Source organism: Eschrichtius robustus, chromosome 6 (genome assembly GCF_028021215.1).
Source record: "Eschrichtius robustus isolate mEscRob2 chromosome 6, mEscRob2.pri, whole genome shotgun sequence".
NCBI classification, from domain to species: Eukaryota; Metazoa; Chordata; class Mammalia; order Artiodactyla; family Eschrichtiidae; genus Eschrichtius; species Eschrichtius robustus.
In genome coordinates this window covers 79,659,098-79,682,727 of record NC_090829.1, presented here as the reverse complement: position 1 = coordinate 79,682,727, position 23,630 = coordinate 79,659,098, and the positions used below count along the sequence as shown (strand labels likewise).

Genomic DNA, 23,630 nt, shown 5'->3' with positions numbered 1-23,630 from the left:
CAGGAAACACTTGGTTAATATTTACTCATAGCCATTCACCACTTTTCAGTTTGGACAGTTAATATTTTTGATGCATATTTAGCATACACATACGGCTGTGTTACAAAAATGAATTTCCTATATTATTGAATCAGTTTAAAGTATTATCTCTACTGTACTTTTCTTCTATGATATAAACAGACACAACTGAAATCACTCTTTATCAGCAACCTATTATATTTATGAGGTAATGCACATTGGAAAAAGTACCAAACTTTGTCAGACTAACTCTTTTCAAGGAATTTCCTTCACCTCCTCACTCTTAGAAAAGTGCTTTTATCCCACTAGTCTTCACTTTTCTTTGCCACTTGTCTACCAAGTCCGTGAGAATCAAAAGAAATAATTTGATAAATGTAAAAATTCTTTTGAAATCTTGAGAATTACATAATTTAAGGACTACAGGTACTCTGCTCAATGTTGAAGGGCATGCAAAGATTTAAGACTTGATTATACCCATACATACCCTTCAGAAAACTTACAGGGCAAACAATATGATAAGAACTCTAAATGTAGTACAACCCAAATTCTATGTGTTATCGGAAATGGGAGATTTATTTGAACCAGGTAGATCCAGGAAGGGTATTTTGATGGGGTGACATTTAATGTGAGTTTTGGGAGATAGTTAAGATTTTGATAGTCAGGACTAGGAGGAGAAGAATAAGTGAGCAATGTCTCTAAGTTTCTGAGTAACCATCAAGATGGAGATAACTCTTTGGAAATAAGGATACAGAAGAGTTCTGGAAGTTTGGATTTTGTTGGAACACCAGAAAATTCAAGTAAAACTGTCTATCAGGTAGGGAGAACAGTCAAGAATGGTAACTAATGAAGAAGCAGCATAGAAGTGATACCTGAAGCTATAGAAGTGAACTGAGAAAGACTATGATAAACAGAAAAGCAGAGGGAAGAAGGTTGAACATTAGTGATAATCTTCGTCTGCAATCTAGAGTCCTTTAGCAGTGGAGCAAAGCATCAGCAAGAGAAAATGATTAAAAGATTAAAAGCCATGAAATCTGAGTCCCCTTTCTGACCTCACACAATAATGATCAGTTGTTCAGGGGGAAATTCCAAAGGACAACAGATTTTTTATTTTTATGAACCTTTTCATGTAAATCTGAGTTTGTTCCACGAATACAGTTAATTGTATAGTGACATCTTTGCTCGTTTCCCACCACCTCAGAGTCACTCCTGAGCTTCTAAAATGTGAGAAGACACTTGAACACTCTAATGACTGAAGTGCATACCACCCTTAAGCATGCACGATAATATTTTAAGAAGTTAATTTTTAAATAAAATATTATTTTATTACATTCAGAACATATGTTGCAAAGGTTTGCAGCATGTTTAATATTTTTACTGTAATCAATTATAAGGGCAAATCTCCAAATCGATGGATGTCATTGGAGAAATATCACTTAATTTGCCAATTTTGTGGGATAAGGTCCAGTACAGGAAATGAGGTTAACCGAATTTGGAAGTTGAGTTTATGTTAATATGTGTACTGTTGACCTTGAACAACATGGGAGTCAGTCAGATTGACTGTGCCAAACCTCTACACAATCTGACCATAACTTATAGTTGGGGCATAATTTATAGTTGGCCCTCACTTATACACTATTCCTCTGTATCTGTGATTCAGCATCTGAGGATTCTATTAACCTCGGATTGTGTAGTACTGTAGTATTTACTAGTGAAAATTATCTGAGAATAAGTGGACCCATGCATTTCAAACCCATACTGTTCAAGGGTCAACTGTATTCATCTTCAGTTGCTGAGTATTAAATTACCACAATTTAGCAGTTTAAAACAAAACCCATATACTATCTTAGTTTCTGTGTGTCATGAATCTGGTTCAGGTTAGCTGAGTTCTTTGCTCAGGGTCTCAGAGACTGCAGTTGAGGTGTTGGCTAGGACTGCAGTTTCACCTGCAGCTCAGAGTTCTGTTCCAAGCTTTTGTGGTTGTTGGCAGAATTCATTTTCTTACAGCTTTAAAACTCGTGATTTGTTTCTTCAAGGCCAGCAAGGGAGTGTCTCTCTAACTTCAGGGAAGGCCATGATCCCTCTTTTAAAGGGCTCATCTGATTCTGTCAGGCCTACTAAGGATAATCTCTGTTGATTAACTCAAAGTTAAATAATTATGTCTGCAATATTCTTTAATATTTCCATGTCACATCAGGCTTACAGAAAAATCATAAAAACATACTATGAAGTGTTATATAGCCTTCAGCCAGATTCCCCAAATGTCAATGTATGCATGTGTTCCCTTCACCCGCCCTCCTACCCGCATGCATGCTCTCAATCTAGCACTCGCTTGCTCCCTCTCTCTCTCTCTCTCCCCTTCCCTCCTCGCTTCCTCCCTCCCCCTCCCTCCTGTCCTCCCCCACCCTTTTAGTCTTCCTCTCTTCCCTCCATTTTCACACACAAACACACACACACACACATAAATATATACATATATATATAGCTTTTTATAATCATTTGAGAGTAAGTTGCAAACATCATGCTCCTCTAACAGTACATGCCTCCCTAAATACTTCAGTGTATACTTCCTAGAAACAAGGGCATTTTTTTATATAATCAAATTATAGTTATCAAAATCAAGGGCTTAATATTAATACAATACTATTATCTAACTTCCACATCTGACTCAGTTTTAGCCAGTTGTTCCAATAATATCTCTCATAATAAAAGAAAATCTAGGATTATTTGTTGGATTTAGTTATCATATCTTTTGAGTTTTCTTTAGTCTGGAATGGTTGCTGAGTATTTGAAATTGACATTTTTAGGAGTTCAGGCCAGTTATTTTGTAGAATCTCTTTCAATTTGTGTTTGACTAATGTTTCTCATGATTAGGTTCAGATTATGCACTTTTGGAAGGAACTCCTAGATTTTTAGAATGTTTCTCAAGGATCCTTTGTAGAATCAGAGCTTTTATATAGCGGAGTTATCATCAGATTCTAAAATGGAAATAATATTCCTCCAAATAAATATTCCCCAAAACAATTCACAAAACCAGACTTTTTAGAAATTACAACTGACCATTTCCTAACACAGAGCCGCTCAGAAAAGATTCTTTCTAAAATAATCCAGATCATTGGACTCCCACTATTGCTAACTGGTACTGGTAAATTACAAATGTTTCTCATCTGAAGGAGTGTCTAAAAATTTGTTGAGAGGAATGAACCCTCGAAGAATAGCATCAACCTCTCATCTAACAATCAAAGGAAAAAATTGTGAAATAGTATTGAGGGGTTTCCCTTAAGAGAGAAGTAGGCTCAGTAGTTTCATTTAAAAGTTTCTGAGCCCAAGTATTTTTGTCAATAAACAAGGATAAAAATACTCACTTCGCAGGACTTTTCTGAGGAACTCATGAGACAATGCATACAAAGGTCCTACATGTTCTTTGGTATATAGTATATGTTCAATAAATGTTAATTTTTTCCCTATAGTCTTCCTCCAGCTAAATGGTACTGATATGAGAGCATGACATTGAATGATTCCTTGTTAAAATGTAGTTTATTTTGTTCAGTTGGGTTTTACTTTTGTGATTTAATACGTATATTTAAAAGGCTTCGACAACATCTAAGAATTAAGTTCAAATTAGAAGATAACTATGATTCAATATCTTATAGTAACTCTGCAGATGCTGTACAAGCTAAAAACTTCAAAAGTGTTTGAAAAACAGAAGGTAGGAGAAGGAAAACAAACATGTGAAATTGTAGAGGAAGATCCATATGCCATTCAGATGATCTACTGGTGTCCAGAGAGCAGAATATTCTGTGTATCAGGAGTCTCTGCCTATGTCATAATTTATAAATTCAGCAGATATGAAATTACAACAGAAATAGTGGTAAGTCATTTAAAATTTAACTTTCACACTTAGAGTTATTAAAAGAAAACAGTTATCATAGATCTTGACTAGTGCTTGGTATGGTTTTAAGCCATCAGGAGTACAGTATGTGGCCAGTAATCCAGTTCATAGAATTTTTAATTGTTCTTGTTACTTAGTATAACATATTAAAAAAAAGTTTGGCTTAAAATGACAAAAACAGTTCTCTATCAAAATTTAGTATTATTAAATAGGATAGATTATACCTATAGGTTTTATATAGATAGTTACTGATTTATTTTATATATAAATGTCAAATTAATGCAAGCTTTGTTCTATATCTTTATTAAATTTTTTTAAAATTTATCTTTTTGCCAACTAATTGCCATAAATGATTATTTCTCAACTACAATAAGATTACTTTGAATGATTTTTTAAATAGCAACATATTTGTAGGGTGGAAATAATTATGGGGCTGCCTTACCTAATCTTAATTTTTAAACTGATGAAATAATTTAATTATTCAAAATAATGATGCTGTCATGGGATAAATTAAATCTAAATTAAGGCACCTATAGATATGGGTCTTCTCTACCCAGTCCATTTTACCATTTTATCAGAAAATAAAGATTATCTATTAAAGGCCTATGTATAACTGTTTTTACCTCAATGGCTAAAATTAAACATTGCCCTTAAAGTATATATTAGTTAAAACCCAGGCTTTGGAGTCAGATAAACCTAGCTTTTAATTCTGGCTTTACCAATGAATACCTGTGTGATTCTGAACAAGTCACAAGGCCCATTAGTCAGTAGTACAGTCTGGGTAAGTCTCAACTTCATCACTCATATAACTTCCTGTGAAAATAAAATAGAAAAATAGAAAATAATAATAAACTAGAAATTGTAATGCCACTTTCATAGAGTTCTTGTGATGATTATATGAAGTCATTAGCAGAGTGTCTGAGTAAGCACTCAATAATTGGTAATTGTTATTGTCACCAGAGGTTTTAAGTTTTAAGATAATTATGACAATCATTTTGATAATACTGCTGTATTCACTACTCCATAATTACACTTTTTGTAAACAATTGTTTTCAATCTCAAAAATGCTTATTTTTACATTGAAAAGTGAATGTTTATGTTATAAACTTGATTTCATTTAAGCATTGAATGCAGTCATAAAATAATTTTAAAACACTTTCAGCTTTAAAAAAACGGGTTTGGATCACCTTTTTATTCCAGTATAAATTATCATATGTTTTTCATTAAGCAATTCTGACCAAGCTAATGAAATTATATAAGAGCTAAACTAATGAAACAAACAAAAATATGGAATTTATTTTGGAAAATTTATACTGAAGTAATTCAAAGTCAAGATTGAATGCAGGCTTTTTAAAGCTAAAAAGCTTTGTACAAATAACAATTTGTGTGTTGTGTGTGTGTGTGTTTTTACACACACACACATCCAATTTAGTTTCTTTCATTGGAATAACCATGACCAATTTCTCCTTTTATTTTATCGTATATGGAATTGTAATTTATACTTTATCTTAAGGAATATTTATTATACAGAAAATTTATCTCCACTGGTAGGTATTTTCTTATAATTCTGAAGAATTAAAAAACATTTTAGGGACTTCCCTGGTGGCGCAGTGGTTAAGAATCTGCCTGCCAATGCACGGGACATGGGTTCAATCCCTGGTCCAGGAAGATCCCACATGCCGCAGAGCAACTAAGCCCATGTGCCACAACTACTGAGCCCATGTGCCACACAGCTGCTGAAGCCCGCATGCCTAGAGCCCGTGCTCTGCAACAAGAGAAGCCACTGCAGTGAGAAGCCCGCACACCACAACGAAGAGTAGCCCCTGCTCGCCACAACTAGAGAAAGCCCGTGCACAATAACGAAGACCCAACACAGCCAAAAATAAATAAATAAATAAATTTATTTTTTTAAAAAAATTTACATTTTTTTGTGAATGCCATTGAATATTCTATATAATTTATTATTTAATTCAGTTTGGGGTATCTCAACTTTACTATGAATTGAACTAATTAATCTGAAAAAAATAATGAATAATTACTGAAAGAGTTCCAGATATTTTAATGTGATTGTTATGAAAATCTAAGTTAAATCAAAACTTGATTTTTCTTTTTTTAAGTCATTAGAAGTACGACTTCAGTATGATATTGAAGATATTATTACCCCAGAACCAGAAACAAGTCCTCCATTTCCTGATCTCTCATCCCAGCTTCCTTCTTCAAGGAGTCTATCTGGGAGCACTAACACTGTGGCTAGTGAAGGAGTAACGAAGGATAGTATCCCATGCCTCAAGTAAGAGTTGCTACCAAATTTTAAAACAATTTTACATGTTAATTGTATAATTCTTTGAAACTGTGCCAAATAAAATCATCCTTCTCTTTTATTAAGTTGTTGTCAAGTGGTCTACAGTCCACCAAGGGGTACCTTTGTCTTCTTTTTTTTTTTTGGAATATCTATGAAGAGGGTACAATATTTCCATTCTTCATTACTAATTAATATATTTCCTTCCCTGACCAACCCTAAAGAAAACATAGCTTTGATAGAATGGGAAAACGTTTGGCAGAGCAGAAACTTGCCACTTGCCTGGTACTTCTCAATTGACAAAGTATTTTTAGGGAACATCTTCAGCCTTCTTGGAATCAAAAAGAAAACCAAGTTTACTACAAGAATACTATGTCAGAAAAAAGGCTTTCTCTCATGGTTACTAGGATATTGCGTAATATTTCTTTCTCTTTTTTCAACTGATACTATTTTGTAATAAACTACGTCGTCTCAGTATATCTAAACAAGGTTTAGTGTCATGCTCAAATAAAACTTAAAGTTAATCAAGCCTATAGTAATGTTTATCTTGTTTTTGTGCTTTCTGGTAATAGGGTACAAAAGAATGCAGTTTCCTTAAGTTACCACTTACTGCTTCTACATTGTCAAACCAAATGTTTCTAGTATTAGCTGGTTGGAGAATTGAGCCTAATCAAGGAATTTCTCTGAGCCTCATATGAAACTATCTGAGTCTGCTACTCAAGGAACTGTGGATAACTGGTTTCCTCATTTCTTATAAAAACACTTATGGAAAATTTAAAGATGAGGTTTCAGGAGAAAAATCAGCTTACCATACAATTAGCAGTTGCTGTACTTTTGTAATCATTGCTTCTGCCCCACACCCCAAATTTTTCTTGTGAAATTAAAAAAGGAAGTATAAGTAGGCATTACTGAGAGGAAGATCTATGAAGGGGAAACAAAATCATTAAACTTTAGCAAATGGAAAACTTGCATAATGTTATAATTTTACACATTTAATTTTTCCTTCATATTACTTTGCTTCACTTAATTGATTTATATTAAAATGAAAGAGAGAAAGAGAACAAAAAATTAAACAAAGCTTAAGAAAGCACTGTAGATTGATTTATTAGCTAAGAAAACCCATCACTAAAGTGGGTCCTGCAATGACCTGAGTATTTTTCTATAAAATTAAAAAAATATAAAAGATAGGGATAAAAGAGAAAAACCAGTAAAATCAACAAAAATCTGGTAGTGGAGATGAAGTAAACAATACCATGTGTTGTAGCATTTAATGCTGACTTGTAAAGTAGTAGTGGCAATCTTAAGGATTATCAAGAGAACCAAAGGGATTCAGTATAATCCTATATGTATATAGGCTCCAAAGGACCAAGCAGCAGAAGTATATTATTCTTTGAGTTACAGTATATTACAAGTGGTTCTTGAGTTGCATATAATCTATGCTTTACCAAATTATATGTTGGCATCCATCCCTAAATGACTTTCCTTCGCTGGATTTAGATATCCATATACGTAAGCTAATAAATAAGTCTTTCAACACTGCCAGCTCTTCATTTTTAGCAATATTACAATTCTTATCAATATACACATGTTTGTGCAATTATCTGATTTTCTTTTGACTTTGTATGAGGTCATCATAGGCCTCATTAGGAGGATGAGACTTAAACCAAATGTAGATGAGGGAGTTTTCTGAGGAATATCTGGTGGAAGAGTATTCCAGGCAGCAGGAACAGCTAGAGCAAAGGCCTTAAAGTGCCTGGCATATAAGGAGGTCAGTGTAGCTAGAACAAAGAAAGGATGGTGGGCGGTAGAGGACAGGGTAGTAGGAGATAAAGTCAGATAGGTAATAGAGGGCAAATTATAGGCCATTGTAAGGACCTTGGCTTTTATTCCTAAATAAATGGGGATGATTATAGGGTTTTAAATACAGAAGTGATATGATCAGACTTAAATTTTAAACTGGTCACTTTGGTCACTCTGGTGAAGGTAGATTTAGGGATGGAAGGGAAAGGTAAAAGATGGGAGACCAATAAGGAGGCTATTGCACCTACCTAGAGATAATGTTAAGGTCTGGCAGATTCAGCAAAACAGAACAAAACAAAACAGAACAGGATACAGTAATTTGAATTTCAGAGAAACAGTGAACATTTTTAGTATCAGTATATCCCAAATATTGCATGGGAAATACAGTAAAAACAAACAAATAAACAAAATAAACCAATTATTTATTGTTTATTTGAAATTCAGATTTAAATGGATATCCCATATTTTTATTTGTCAACTGTAACTAGGATGGTAGCAGTACTAAAGTATTATAAAAAGTGGTCAGCTTCTGCATATATTTTGAAGATAGCACCAATACATTTGATAATTGGTTGGATGTGAGATATGAGATGTAAGGTATAAGAATATTAGTCAAGGATTACTTTAAGGTTTTTTAACTCAATAACTAGAAGGATAAGAGTTGCTATCAGCTGGAATAGAGAAGGCTGCAAGTGGAGCAAATTTATAGAGAAAGCAGGAATTCAGGTTTTGAATATGTTGAGCTCTTAAGTTGGGTGGTAGATTAATGGTCATAGTTTTTATTGTTATGCATTATAACTTACATATATGTAACAAATATTGTGTAAGAAAAATAATTAAAAATACTACTATCACAAGAGAAAAAGGAACTGATGAAAGCCAGGTGAAGTTGTGGATCTGACTGAAAAACTACTTAAAGGAAAGGCTAAGAAATCACAAGTGTCTTGGTTTATTTTGAGAAAGCTAGAGAAGATACTGCCTACCTGCATAATGTCCTCAATGCCTGGTGTTGTATATTTCTGTAGGAAGATTTGTTGTAAATTCTGAAAATAAGCATGAACATATGTATTTGAACTGTATATGATGCAATTACTTTTTCTCTGTTTTCTAGTGTTAAGACACGACCAGTGCGGATGCCTCCAGGGTATCAAGCAGAACTTGTTATTCAGTTGGTCTGGGTGGATGGTGAACCTCCACAACAGATTACTAGCCTTGCTGTAAGCTCAGCATATGGAATGTAAGTAGCTAAACAGTCTTCTAATTTGTATTATTTATCTGATATGTTTGATATATTTAAGTGTTTCTTTTAAAATGCTTAAGTGAAATCCTAAAAATGGAAAGAAGCCCTTACCTGGATTTTGATTAGATTGAAAATGGTATTAAGAAAAATAATAATTTAAATATAAACTGTGATTCTATGTTTTCTTGATGTCAAAATTTAATAGTATCCCCACTTTTAATGTTGTTGGGAGGTTGTTAGGATATTAATGTTTCATTTTGTTAGTGTTTCATTTTGGATACTTTCTTCTGACTTGTCTTTAAAAGTTCACTAATTCTTCAATGGTGTCTAATCTAATGGTAGATTGACCTATGGAGTTCAATTTCAGTTATTTTTTAGTTCTAGACCTTCCATTTGGCTCTTTTTAAAGCTTTCTGTTATCTTCTTAAATTATCGCTCTTGTCTTTTATTTCCTTGAACATGTCGAATATAGTTACTTTAAATATGTGTTTGATAACTCCATAACTGGTTTCTAGCTTAGCATTTGTCTTGGCTTTTGGTCACATTATATTGTCTTCATGTAACCTATATTTGCTTTTTGATTTTGTTTCCATTTTGTTTTTTTTAATTCAACATTATATGAACATTATATACTCCCATATATATATATATATATATATATATATATATATATATATATATATATATATATATATATATATATATATATTATAGAGATAATTTGAGGTTCTAAATGATGTTATCATTCTCCAAAATGTATTTTTCATTTCCTCTGACAGCCTAAACTAAGAGTCAGTAGAAAGTGCAGAACAGCATAATCCAGTCAGACATCCTGTCTTTGAAAGTTGGACTGTATTCCCTTTAAAAGCTAATTGAGTTCTAATTAATGCTTATTCCTAGGTGTTGCCCTGCATAGAAGTTGTACCAAATTCTACTCCCACCAGCAATGTTTGAGAATACCTGATTCCCTACAACCTTTCTAACAATAGTATATAACCAAACTTTTAATCCCTGTCATTTTAAGTAACAGGAAGTATATTATTATAATATTAACACTTTCCTTGTATCTTAAGTGAAATTGGACATCTTTTTCTCTACTGTGACATTTCTGTTTCTATTCTTTGTCCATTTTTTGGCAGAGTTGTTGTCTTTGTCTTTTGGATTTGTGAAAAATGTTTACATAGTAAGTAAGTTAGCTTTCTCTGTGATGTAACCTACAGATATTTTCCTTTCCTTTGTTTCTTTTATGACTTTGTTTAGGATGGTTTTTTCCATGCAAAAATTTAAAATTTTTTAATTTTTAAATTCTATTTTTTTCTTTTATGGCTCTGGATTTTGTGTCATACTTAGAAAAGCCTTTTTCACTTCAAGATAATGAAGAATATTGTCTTATATCTATTGTTTCTTTAATATATTTAAGTCTTTATCTGGAGTTTATTTAGGTATGAGGTATGAAATAGGGATTAAACTTTATTTCTTACCTGATGACTAAGAGTTATGCCAATACCACTTCCTGGATATTTCATCATTCCCCTCTAAATTTGGAATCACCTCTTATCAAATAATACATTAAAAAATATATATTTGGCTCTATTTCTATACTTCCCAGTCTGCCCCTAAGCTAAGTCTCATGAGCTCCAAGAGAACTCCTTGAAGCCAGCTGAAAGGGTGAATACCTGAAAAAAACCTGTGTTCCTAGAATTTGGGGGTGTGGGGGTGGTAGAAGATGTATGTGAATATGATATTGGGAGCTTGCTTCTTGGCTGAAAAATTCTTTGGTAAGAAAGCTGGCAGGAACAGTCCATGGATGAGGGGAAGAAAGGAAGGGAGTGTGGGACAGCTGATAATCCCATTGTTTGATATGGCAAGAATATATGCTTATCTTTTAACCCGGGTAGTTACCATGGAAATTGGCTGAGCTCAAGCCATTTTCAGGGTTCCCTACTTAGAGACTGACCTGCAAAGGCAAGGCGATGCCAAAATTAAGAGCTATGAAGGTGTATTGCCAGGTTCAGGAGCTGAAGGTTGTTGGAATAAGTAAGTCAGTTAGAGAGCATGTTTCCCTTGTAAAGTTACTGTGGGGGTGACAGTCATTACAAAGCCTCTGAAGAACCTACAGTTGTATGAGAAAGCTTGGACACCTGCCTCATAGATACCCTCAACTGCCAAAAAACTCCAGTTCAATTGGCTATCCATGTAAATTCCACCAAAGTTTTAGGAAATAAGTAACAACAGTACTTATTTTCTTTCTGAGAACTTATTTCTCTTTCTGAGAATTATGAAAGAAAAAAATCATATTTGTCTTATTTTGTGAGGCCAACATAACCTGATGTCAAAACTTGAAAAGGGATTGGATCAAGATGGCAGAGTAGGAGGATGTGGAACTCACCTTCCCCCACAAACAACTCAAAATTCACCTACATGTGGAACAAGTCTCATGGAACTGGAAACTGTCAGAAGAATTCCTGTACAACTAAAGCTGCAAGAAAGATTTCCATGTAACTGGGTAGGATGGAAAAAAGTCATAGGGTTGGGACCTCCACCCTGGGTAGGGATCTGAAAGGATGAGAAGGTCTGCACCCGTGGACCCTTCCCCTGGGGAGTGAGTAGGTCAAGCCACAGACTGGAAGTCCCAGTCCTGGGGCTCTACACAGAGGAGACAAGCCCCTTTGGCTGCAGATAGAACTGCCTGCCAAAACTGAATCAAGAAGAAACAGATAATTTGAACAGACTGATCACTAGAAGTGAAGTAGAATCTGTAATTAAAAAAACAAACAAACAAACAAACAAAACAACCTCCCTGCAGCAGAAGTCAAGGACTGGATGGCTTCAGTGGGGAATTCTACCAAAATTACAAAGAAGAACTTATACCTATCCTTCTCAAACTATTCCAGAAAATGAAGAAGAGGGAACACTCCCAAATTCATTCTATGAAGCCACCATCCCCCTGACACCAAAACCAGACAAAGACACCACAAGACAAGAAAATTATAGGCCAATATCGCTGATGAACATAGATGCAAAAATCCTTGACAAAATATTAGCAAACCAAATCCAACAATACATAAAAAGGATCATACAACATGATCGAGTTGAATTCATTCCAGAGTCACAAGGATGGATGGTTCAACGTACACAACTCAATCAATATGATACACCACATTAACAAAAGGAAAGACAAAAACCACGTGATCATCTCAGTAGACAAAGGAAAAGCATTTGACAAAATTCAATATCCATTTATGATAAAAACTCTCATCAAAGTGGGTGTAGAGGGAACATATCTCAACATCATAAAGGCCATTTATGACAAACCCACAACTCACATAATACTCAATGGTTAAAAGCTAAAAATTTTCCTATTAAATTCAGGAAGGAGACAAGGATACCCACTGTCACCACTTCTATTCAACATAGTATTGGAAGTCCTAGCCACAGCAATCAGGCAAGAAAAAGAAATAAAAGGTATCCAAGTTGGAAGGGGAGAGGTAAAACTGTCACTATTTACAGATGACATGATACTCTGTATAGAGAACCCTAAAGTCTCCACCCCAAAACTATTAGAACTAATAAATGTATTCAGCAAGTTCGCAGGATACAAGATTAATATACAGAAATTTGCTGCCTTTCTATACACTAATAATGAAATATCAGAAAGAGAAATTTTTTAAAATCCCATGTAAAATTGCATCAAAAAAAAAAAACAAACCTAGGAATAAACTTAACCAAAGAGGTGAAATACCTATATGTTGAAAGTATAAAACATTGATATAGGAAATTGAAGATTATTCAAAGAAACAGAAAGATATCCCATGCTCTTGGATTGGAAGAATTAATATTGTTAAAATGGCCATACTACCCAAAACAATCTACAGATTTATATGGAATCAGAAAAGATCCATAATTGCCAAAGCAATCCTGGGGGAAAAAAACAAGGCATACCCTTCCAAATTCTATACTATACTACAAATCTACTGTGATCAAAACAGTGTGGTATTGGCACAAAAATAGACATATAGAACAATGGAACAGAATAGAGAGCCCAGAAATAAACCTACACACCTATGGTCAATTAATCTATGACAAAAGAGGCAGGAATATACAATAGAGAAAAGACCATTTCTTCAACAAGTGGTGTTGGGAAATCTGGACAACTGCATATAAAACAATGAAATTAGAACATTCCCTCACACCATATACAAAAATAAACTTAAAATAGTTTAAAAACCTGAATGTAAGACATGACACCAAAACTCCTAGAAGAGAACATAGGCAAAACATTCTTTGACATAAAATGTAGCAATATTTTCTTTGATTAGTCTCCCAAGGCAAAAGAAATCAAAGCAGATATAAAAGCTTTTGCACAGCAAAGGAAACCATCAACAAACAGAAAAGACAACCTATGGAATGGGAGAAAATATTTACAAACTATGCCTCCAACAAGGGGTTAATATCCAAAATATACAAACAGCTCATACAACTCAATATCAAACACACACACACACACACACACACACAGACACACACACAAAGAATCCAATTTAAAAAATGGGCAGAAGACCTAAATAAACATGTTTCTAAAGAAGACACACAGATAGCTAACAGGCATATGAAAAGATGCTCAACATCGTTGATTATTAGAGAAATGCAAATCAAAACCACAATGAGGTATCACCTCACACTAGTCAGAATGGCTATCATCAAAAGGTCTACAAATAACAAATGTTGGAGAGGATGTGGAGAAAAGAGAACCCTTGTACACTGTTGGAGAGAATGTAAATTGGTGCAGCTGCTATGGAAAATAGTATGGAGGTTTCTTAAAAAACTAAAAGTAGAACTACCATATGATAAGCAATTCTACTCCTGGGTATATATCCAGAAAAAATGAAAACTCTAATTTGAAAAGATACATGCACACCAATCAATGTTCATAGCAGCACTATTTACAATAGCCAAGACATGGAAGCAACCCAAGTGCCCATCAATAGATGATTGGCTTAAGAAGATGTGGTACATATATACCATGGACTATTACTCAGACATAAAAAAAGAATGAAATATTGCCATTTGCAGCAACATGGATGGGCCTAGAGAATATTATGCTTGGTGAAATAAGTCAGAGAAAGACAAATACTATATGATATCACTTGTATTGTAGAATCTAAAAAATATACACACGAATCTATATCCAAAACAGAAACAGACTCACATAGAAAACAAATGTGTGGTTGCCAAAGGGTAGAGGGAAGAGGGGAGGGGCAAATTAGGAGAATGGGATTAACAAACACAACTACTATACATAAAATAGATAAGCACAAGGTTTTTACTGTATACCACATGGAATTATACGCAGTATCTTGTAATAACCTATAGTGGAATATAATCTACAAAAAACCCAAATTACCATGCTGAAACTAACACAATACTATAAATCAACTATAGTTGAATTAAAAATTTTTTTAAATTAAAAAATAAGAACTTGAAAAAAGCATTACAAAAAGTGAAAATTATAAGTCCCTATCATGCATGAACATAGATACAAAAATCCCAGCCAAACTATAAATAAATATAGCAATAAAAATATCATAATCGAGTTTGGTTTATACCAGGAATGCAAGGTTTGTTCAACATTTGAAATGAATCAGTGTAAATCATCACATTAATAGGATAACGTAGAAAACCATAATGATTAAGCCATAGATGAGAAAAGCAAAAAAAACATTTACTAACAACTAACTAAAACAAGAAGGGAATTTCTTTAGTGTGATATATAGCAGCAAATATTATTCATACTTAAAAATGTTAAAAGCTTTACCTCTGGGATAAAAACAAGACAAGGATGACTGCTGTGACCACTTCTATTTTCATTGTACTGAGAGAGGTAAATAAATCAGTCGTATGGATTGGAAACAAAGGAAATGTAAAAAAAATATCATTTAGCACATAAATTATTAGAATTAGTAATTGAGTTTAACAAGGTTACTGGATACAGAGTCCAAGTAAAAATAGACCAAATTTTCATATACTTACAAAATAGTTAGAAACTAAAATTGTATAAAGATTTCATCTACAGTAAAATAAAAATAATAAAAGATCTAGGAATAAATCTAATAAAAGATATTTAAGACTTCTACCCAGAAAACTATAAAACTTAAGATAAATTTAAGAACCTAAATCATGGAATGAAAAATTCAGTAGTAGTGTAAAGATGACAATTTTTCACAAATTAATCTATAGATATACCAGAATACCAATATAAATTTCAGCTGATTTTTTCCCTTCTAAAATGTACAGAGAAATGCAAAGGGCCACAACTAGCTGAGAAGTATTAAAGAAAAACAGAATTAGAAGACCGCTCTACTTGAAAACAAGACTTACTAAATAAAGCTGTATTAGTCATGACAGTGTTCTTATTGGTGCAGGATAGACAAATAGACCAATGAACAGAATAAAGAGCTCAGAAATAGATCCAAGCATATTTAGCCAAATTGGTTCTGCAGAGCAATGGAGGAAATGACAGATTCCCCGCCACCCAATAAGTAGTACAAAGTCAATTGAATAATTATATAGAAAAAATGAAATTTGACTCTTCCACTGTACACAAAGATTCTAGAAAGTGTAATAGGAGAGTTTCTTCATAATACTTGGGTTAAGGAATTATTTCTTAAACAGTAATCAAAAAGTATAAACCATAGAGGAAAACATTAAGAATTTCTTGGAAAAAAATTGCACAATTAAGAGAGTGAAATGGCAGGACAAGGAAGAGATATTTGGATTAATTTTATCTGACAGTGGACTCCTATCCAGAGTGTAAACAGAATCATCAATAAGAAAAATATAAGTCGATAGCAAAAAATGCAGAAGAAATTTGAAGAAACATGTCATAAAAGAGAGTATCTAAATAACAAATATATTTTCATATTTATATGAAAAGGTACACCATTACCATTGGTAATGTTGGTAGTGTTTGCAACGATATTGGGTATCAAGAACTCTCAAACGCTGCTGCTAAGAGGGTAAATTGGTGAATCTACTTTATAAAGTTGTTAACTTTATTTACTTCATTTTAGCATACCTATGTATGCATGCCCTACAACCCAGAAGTTTCATTTCTAGTTATATGCCCAATGAAATGCAAGCACGTATGCACCAAATGACAGTAGCATTATTTGCAATGGCAGTATTATAATAGTCCCAAACTACAAACAAATGACCATCAGAGTAGACTGAATAAATAAATTGTATTATACTAATCCAATTGAATTCTACAGCAATGAAAATGAATTAACTTCATTTATGTGCAACAATATTTTAGAAAAAAGTGAAACATTTATCAACAGCAAGCAAAACTGATTTTTGGTGTAGGAAGTCAGATTTGGGGAGACGAGAGAGGAGCAAAAATCAGGAGATGCACAAGACAGCTGCTGGTAACATTCTATTTCTTGATGTAGTGGTAATTATTTAAGGTTGTTCACTTTGTGAAAATTCATTGAAGTGTACAATTTCATTTATGTGTCTTATACTTGAATTAAAGAGTAAAATATAAAGTTTTTTTCAAATAATTGAGTAATTTCTAGAAATTTATCCCATAAATATACTCAATATTTGAATGCAAAGTAATTTATAAAGGATATTCATTATTGTGTTGTTAACAGCAAAAGACTAGAAGCAACCTTGTTGTCTGTAACAAAATTTTAGGTAAATAAATTAGAGTACCCACAAATATTTTGAAGCCATTTAAAAAACTAGCTTCCTATGAATTTATATAAATAATTACCAAAATATATAGTAAACTTTATAAAATCAAGATTCATGATATTATTTGCACCAGGCAAAATTTGTTTATCTGTAATATGCTATAAACATCCAGATACATTTCTATATGCTATAAACTTCCAGAATACATTAAAAATTTCTGTAAATTGATATGAAAAATAACCCAATCAAAAGTAAGCAAGGTATGTAAACAAAAGAAATACAAATGGCTAACAAACCTGAAAAGTTTCTCAACTTCACTAACAACAAGGAAAAAGAAAAATGAAATAACAAAATAGTGATTTTAGCTTATTATATGAGCAAATTTTTAAAGATAACTAGTATTTTCTGTTAACAGTGTCAGAAAGTGGATCCTCACATACACATGTATTTTATTTTTTTAAATAAAACTAAGCATATGTTTTGACTCTAAAAATCTAATCTTACTGAAATTTTAATAATTTCTGGAGACTGTCACTTATGCACAAAGTTTGTTGAAGGATGTTCTTTGCATCATTATATATCATAGCAAAATATTTGAAACCCATGTAAAAGTCCATAAATAGGAAGACACTTTTTTTAATGTTACTTTTATACTATAGAATACAATGCAAAAGTTAAAAAACACAGCAAGGAAATACCTCTTAGACATATTTTAGTGAAAACAAGAAAGTTATAGAACAAATATCTACTTGTTAAAATATAGAAAAAGGCCAAGAGGATATAAACGAAACTGTTCATGGAAGTAATCTGAAAAGGGGATTGGCATACAGTGGGTTGATTTAAGGGAACTTTCATTTTATAGTTATTGTTGGAATTTTTTAAAGTAAGAATATTTTCAAGTGTAATTTTTAAAACTTAAAAAAAAAACAAAGAAATAGCACTGTGCCTCTGAAAAGTACCTCCCTTTGGGAGTTGGGGGTGTGAGGTGGTGAGAATCATCAGATATCAAAAATGACTATAAAAGCTTGGACCTTTGAAAATAATTACTCCCTAGAATTCAGGGGGAAAAAAGTGCTACTCTCATTCAGTTTATATTCTAGTCAGGGTATTTAATAATGGAAGTGTTCATATACTGTGACCTGAAAGTCATTTAAAAGAGTAAATATAGAAATTGATAGAATGCAGCAAAGTAACTGAGAGAACAAAATGACTGTAGAAAAGAGCGTGAGAAATCAAAGTAATTGAAGGAATCTTATGAGAAGCTAAAGTGTGACTACTTCACTTTTATTCCACAGATAAAAGGAATTATGTTGAGTCAGCTTTTCTATTATTATCAGCTCTTTTTCCTCCCATCATTTCCAGAGGATACAGAACCATGGAGCTTTGATAATTAGGCTTAGTGGAGAGCTCTGTTTTTTTGTTTGTTTTTACTTACTAAGATAGTCTAGTATAGAGTTAAAGAGCATTAACACTAGAGTCAGATTCTTTGAGACTCAAATCCTAATTCTGCTTCTTTCTAGCTGTTGGATCTTAGAAAAGTTACTTAAGCTTTTTGTGCTCAGTTTTTTTTTTCTGTAAAATGACAATAAAATGTTGAGAGGATTAAATAAATGTATTAATACATATAAAGTATAATCTGTTAGGCTTAGAGCAGGATACACATGACATATTCAAAATAGAATAATTTGAGGAGTTTTTATAAATTGATTATTTTCTAGGATGTAGAGAAACAACATGAGGTAATGTAGTGCTCCAGAGCTAGAAAGAACAGTACTTTATTACCACCTGTCAAAGAATAACTCAAAGACATACTTAATTGTTGCCACATTATTTACTTGAATACAAAGTAAACCAATAGGTCGATTTTGTCTAATACATACAAAACAGAATTTATAGAAAGGAGAAAGCAGAGAAAGAAAAACCACAGACACTTTCTAAATAATGAACTTTGTGTTTTCCATTAAAATGGTAATGGGTTAGCAGCTAACAAAGAGACCAGTCAGGGTATTTGCTGTTGGGCAGCTGTATAAATCATCAACTAAACCAGTTTTAGTTATATATGGCTTCTCCAGAAGACCTTAGCTGTTTAATTTGTGACCTATATGTAAAAGACATTTTCTGCATTATGTTTGTCACCATTTAGGAATACTTCCATCTAAAATATGCCAGGTCTGTACCATTTTTCTTGTTAGAATTTCTCAATTCCACCCTTTTGGTCAAACTCAACCCCCTCAGCTGACTGACTATGAGGGCCTCAGCCTCTTTGTGAAGCAGATAATTTGTTGAATAGTGCCCCAGATCAGTGATTTTGTAGCAGCATTTAAGTACCTCGATATCAGACATCAAAGAAGGAGAAAAACATAAGGACAATCACAATTATTATAAAAAAGATTTGAAACCACTTGCTGTCCAATATCCTAGTTGGCCTAAGTCTAACCCAGAGAATAGGTCCCAAGGATTAGTGTAATCAAGTTTAGCTAACTGAGTAGCCCTTTTTTCCCGTTGATTATTGATTGTTCTACTCTTTTGAGGAATTTACCAAAGGTCAACTCTTAAGTCAGAAACTTTGCAAGATTAAGATTTTCCTCTCTTACAAGCTAGTTAATTAGCCTTGCCACACTTTTGTGTGTATATTGACAGAAGACAGGCATGTGTGTCAGGGACAAAGATAGTTTATTACTGATAGCAAAACCAGCAGCTAGAGCAACATCTTGCATCAGTTCCTGACCCTCAGTCCCAACATGTTAACATGGTGAGGGACAGAAGGTTCCTTCATGTGCAGTGGTATAACAAGAGAAGAACGCAAGTTTTTAAAACTCAGATCTGAAAATAGTTCTGCTGGTGGTGTATCCATTCTCCCACCTGGAGAAAGAAGCCTTATCTTTACTCTGGAATGTAAGAAAATCTTCTCTAGGGAAGAAAGGGAGAGGTCTTTATCTTTACTCCCCTGGAATGTCTTAAAGGAGGGAGCTACCTTGAAGCCTGGGATGTCTGGGAACGTTATACAAACGTCCTTAACTTGGCTGTAAATGCCTTCACTATGAAGACCCAGAGGATTAACAGGGACATATTCATGGAGAATGGTCTACACACAACAGTGTGATGTGGTACCTATTGTACATTGTTATTTAGGAATACTTTACTCAATTTGGTTATGTTAGTCTGTGAGGCCCTTCAAGCTTGAATTGTTTTACTTGCCATTTGAGTCTATGATCAGAGATAATTCGTAGATCTCTTTTTTTTCTTTAGGAATTTTTTTTTTTGCTGTAATAGAGATTCTTGTAAGAACCTTTGAAATCTAGATTTGGGGGTATATCACCATATTGGACTTTTAATAAGATGTGAGTAACTGAGAGTTTTTCTCTGAACTTGGAAAGATAACAAATTTAAGAGTTGAAAAATTATCTATATCACTGTGTATTTCTTAAGAACAAGGACACTCTTTTGCAGCATAAGTATAGTACATTCCCAGAACAGAATCAAATCCAGGCTCTTACATTTTAGTTTTCATTTCTTAATTTCCTTTAATCTGGGATAGTTCCTCAGCATTTGTTGTTTTTTGTTTTTTCACTTTGATATTTTTCAAGAGTACAGACCAGTTATTTTGTTTAATGTGCTTCAATTGGAGTTTGTCTGATACTTTCTCGTGATTAGAATCAAATTAAGCATTTTGGCAGGTATAGCACAGAAGGCAGTGTCTTCCTTAGTTTGTCATATCAAAAGGCACTGAAAATAGTTTATCCTAACATTAGTCGTGATAATTTTCATTGTTTGCTGAAGATGATGCCCACTAGGTTTCACCATTACAACGTTATTATTTTCCTTTGTAAATGGTAAGTAATTTATGGGGAGATTTGTGAAATTACGTAAAAATTTTATCCAAGTTTCACTCATTAGCTTTAGTATCCATTGGTGATTTTCTAACTCCATTATTTCCTCTACATTTATTCATAAGCATTTTACTGGTTAGAGAGCATAACCTCCTATCTTACATAAATATTTACTTATTCATTTGTTTATATCACTATGGAATCATGAATTTCTATTTTATTCAATGAGATAAGATCTGTTATTATCATTTGTTATTGTGATGCTCAAATTGTTCCAGATTCAGCCCTATGGGACCCTATCAAGATGGCTTCTGTGTCCTTTTGATACATACCCATCATTTTTTGAGCAGGTTCTTATTTTCTCGTGCTCCATAATGTTTCATATTTATCTTTTTTTTCTTTCTTTTTGTGACTGGTTTATTTTCACTTAGCATTATGTGCTCAAGGTTTATCCATGTTGTGGCATATTTCAGAATTTCCTTCCTTTTTATATTTTTATATTTATGTATTTTTAATTGAAGTGTAGTTGATTTACAATGTTGTGCCAATCTCTGCTGTGCAGCAGTGACTCAATTATACACGTACAGACATTCTTTTTCTAATATTCTTTTTCATTATGGTTTATCACAGGATATTGAATATAGTTCCCTGTCCTATACAGTAGGACCTTGTTGTTTATCTGTCCTATATATAATAGTTTACATCTGCTAATCCCAAACTCCCAGTCCTTCCGATCCTCCTCCCCCTCCCGCTTGGCAACCACAAGTCCATTCTCTATGTCTGTGAGTCTGTTTCTGTTTCCTAGGTGGGTTCATTTGTGTCCTATTTTAGATTCCACATGTAAGTGATATCATATGGTATTTGTCTTTCTCTTTCTAACTTACTTCACTTAGTATGATAATCTCTAGTTGCATCCATGTTGCTGCAAATGGCATTATTTCATTTTTTTATGGCTGAGTAGTATCCCATAGTATATACGTACCACATCTTCTTTATCCATTCATCTGTCAATGGACATTTAGGTTGTTTCTGTGTTTTGGCTATTGTGAATAGTGCTGCTATGAACATAAGAGTGCATGTATCTTTTTGAATTATAGTTTTGTTCAGGTATATGCCCAGGAGTGGGATTGCTGGATCATATGGTAATTTTACTTTTAGTTTTCTGAGGAACCTCCACACTGTTTTCCATAGTGGCTGCACCAACTTACATTCCCACCAACAGTGTAGGAGGGTTCCCTTTTCTCCACACCCTCTCCAGCATTTGTTATTTGTAGACTTTTTAATGATGGCCATTCTGAATGGTGTGAGGTGGTACCTCATTGTAGTTTTGATTTGCATTTCTCTAATAATTAATGATGTTGCGCATCTTTTTGTGTGAGTTCTGTAGTATCCAGTCTTATATTTAGGTCTTTAATCCATATTTGTGTATGGAATTAGAGAATGTTCTAATTTCATTCTTTTACTTATAGCTGTCCAGTTTTCCCAGCATTACTTATTGAGCAGGCTGTGTTTTCTCCATTGTATATTCTTGCCTTCTTTGTTGTAGATTAATTGACCATAGGTTCATGGGTTTATTTCTGGGCTTTCTGTCCAGTTCCATTAATCTGTATTTCTGTTTTTCTGCCAGTACCATACTGTTTTGATGACGGTAGCTTTGTAGTATAGCCTGAAGTCAGGGAGCCTGATTCATCCAGCTGTTTTTCTTTCTCAGGATTGCTTTGGCTACTTGGGGTCTTTCGTGTTTCCATACAAATTGTAAAATGTTTTGTTCTACTCCTGCGAAAAATGCCATTGGTAATTTGATAGGGATTGCATTAAATCTGTATATTGCCTTGGGTAGTATAGTCATTTTGACAATATTGATTCTTCCAGTCCAAGAACATGGCGTATCTTTCCAACTGTTTGTGTCATCTTCAAATTCTTTCATCAATATCTTAAGAGGTTTCAGAGTACAGCTCTTTTGCCTCCTTAGATAGGTTTATTCCTAGGTATTTTATTCTTTTTGATGCAATGGTAAATGGGATTGTTTCCTTAATTTCTCTTTCTGATCTTTCATTGTTAGTGTATAGAAATGCCACAGGTTTCTGTGTATTAATTTTGTATCCTGTAACTTTACTGAATTCATTGATGAGATCTAGTAGTTTTCTGGTAGCATCTTTAGGATTTTCTATGTATAGTATCATGTCATCTGCAAACAGTGACAGTTTTATTTCTTCTTTTCCAATTTGGAAATATATGGCATATATGGCCTTAATTATGTTGAGGTATGTTCCCTCTCTGTGCCCACTTGCTGGAGAGTTTTTATCATAAATGGGTGTTGAATTTTGTCAAAAGCTTTTACTACATCTATTGAGATCATATGGTTTTTATTCTTCAATTTGTTGATGAGGTATATCACATTGATTGATTTGTGGATATTGAAGAATCTTTGCATCCCTGGAATAAATCCCACTTGATCTTGGTGTATGATCGTCTTAATGTATTGTTGGATTCGGTTTACTAGCACTTTGTTGAGAATTTTTGTGTCTATGATCATCAGTGATATTTGCCTGTAATTTTCTTTTTTTGTGATATCTTTGTCTGGATTTGGCATCAGGGTGATGGCAGCCTCATAGAATGAGTATGGGACTGTTCCTTCTTCTGAAATTTTTTGAAAGAGTTTCAGAAGGATAGGTGTTAATTCTTCTCCAAATATTTGATAGAATTCACCCGTGAAGCCATCTGGTCCTGGACTTTTGTTTGTTGGAAGTTTTTAAATCACTGCTTCAATTTCAGTGCTGTGATTGGTCTGTTTGTATATTCTATTTCTTCCTGATTCAGTCTTTGAAGGTTGTACCTTGCTAAGAGTTTGTCCAT

General features: G+C 33.4%; 1 protein-coding gene across 3 annotated transcripts in view; it reads left to right on the top strand.

Annotated features, from left to right (window-relative positions):
- The window catches only part of STXBP5L (syntaxin binding protein 5L), a 359,862-nt gene that overhangs the window by 234,661 nt on the left and 101,571 nt on the right, over positions 1-23,630 (top strand). For 2 of the 3 annotated variants that reach the window (XM_068546656.1, XM_068546655.1), the window contains exons 15-17: positions 3,669-3,886; positions 6,025-6,197; positions 9,118-9,243. In XM_068546656.1, the coding sequence (XP_068402757.1) occupies positions 3,669-3,886; positions 6,025-6,197; positions 9,118-9,243 (517 nt within the window). Of the gene's footprint in view, positions 1-3,668; positions 3,887-5,664; positions 5,668-6,024; positions 6,198-9,117; positions 9,244-23,630 lie in introns of all 3 variants that reach the window. The other variant, XM_068546657.1, reaches the window with a different exon arrangement.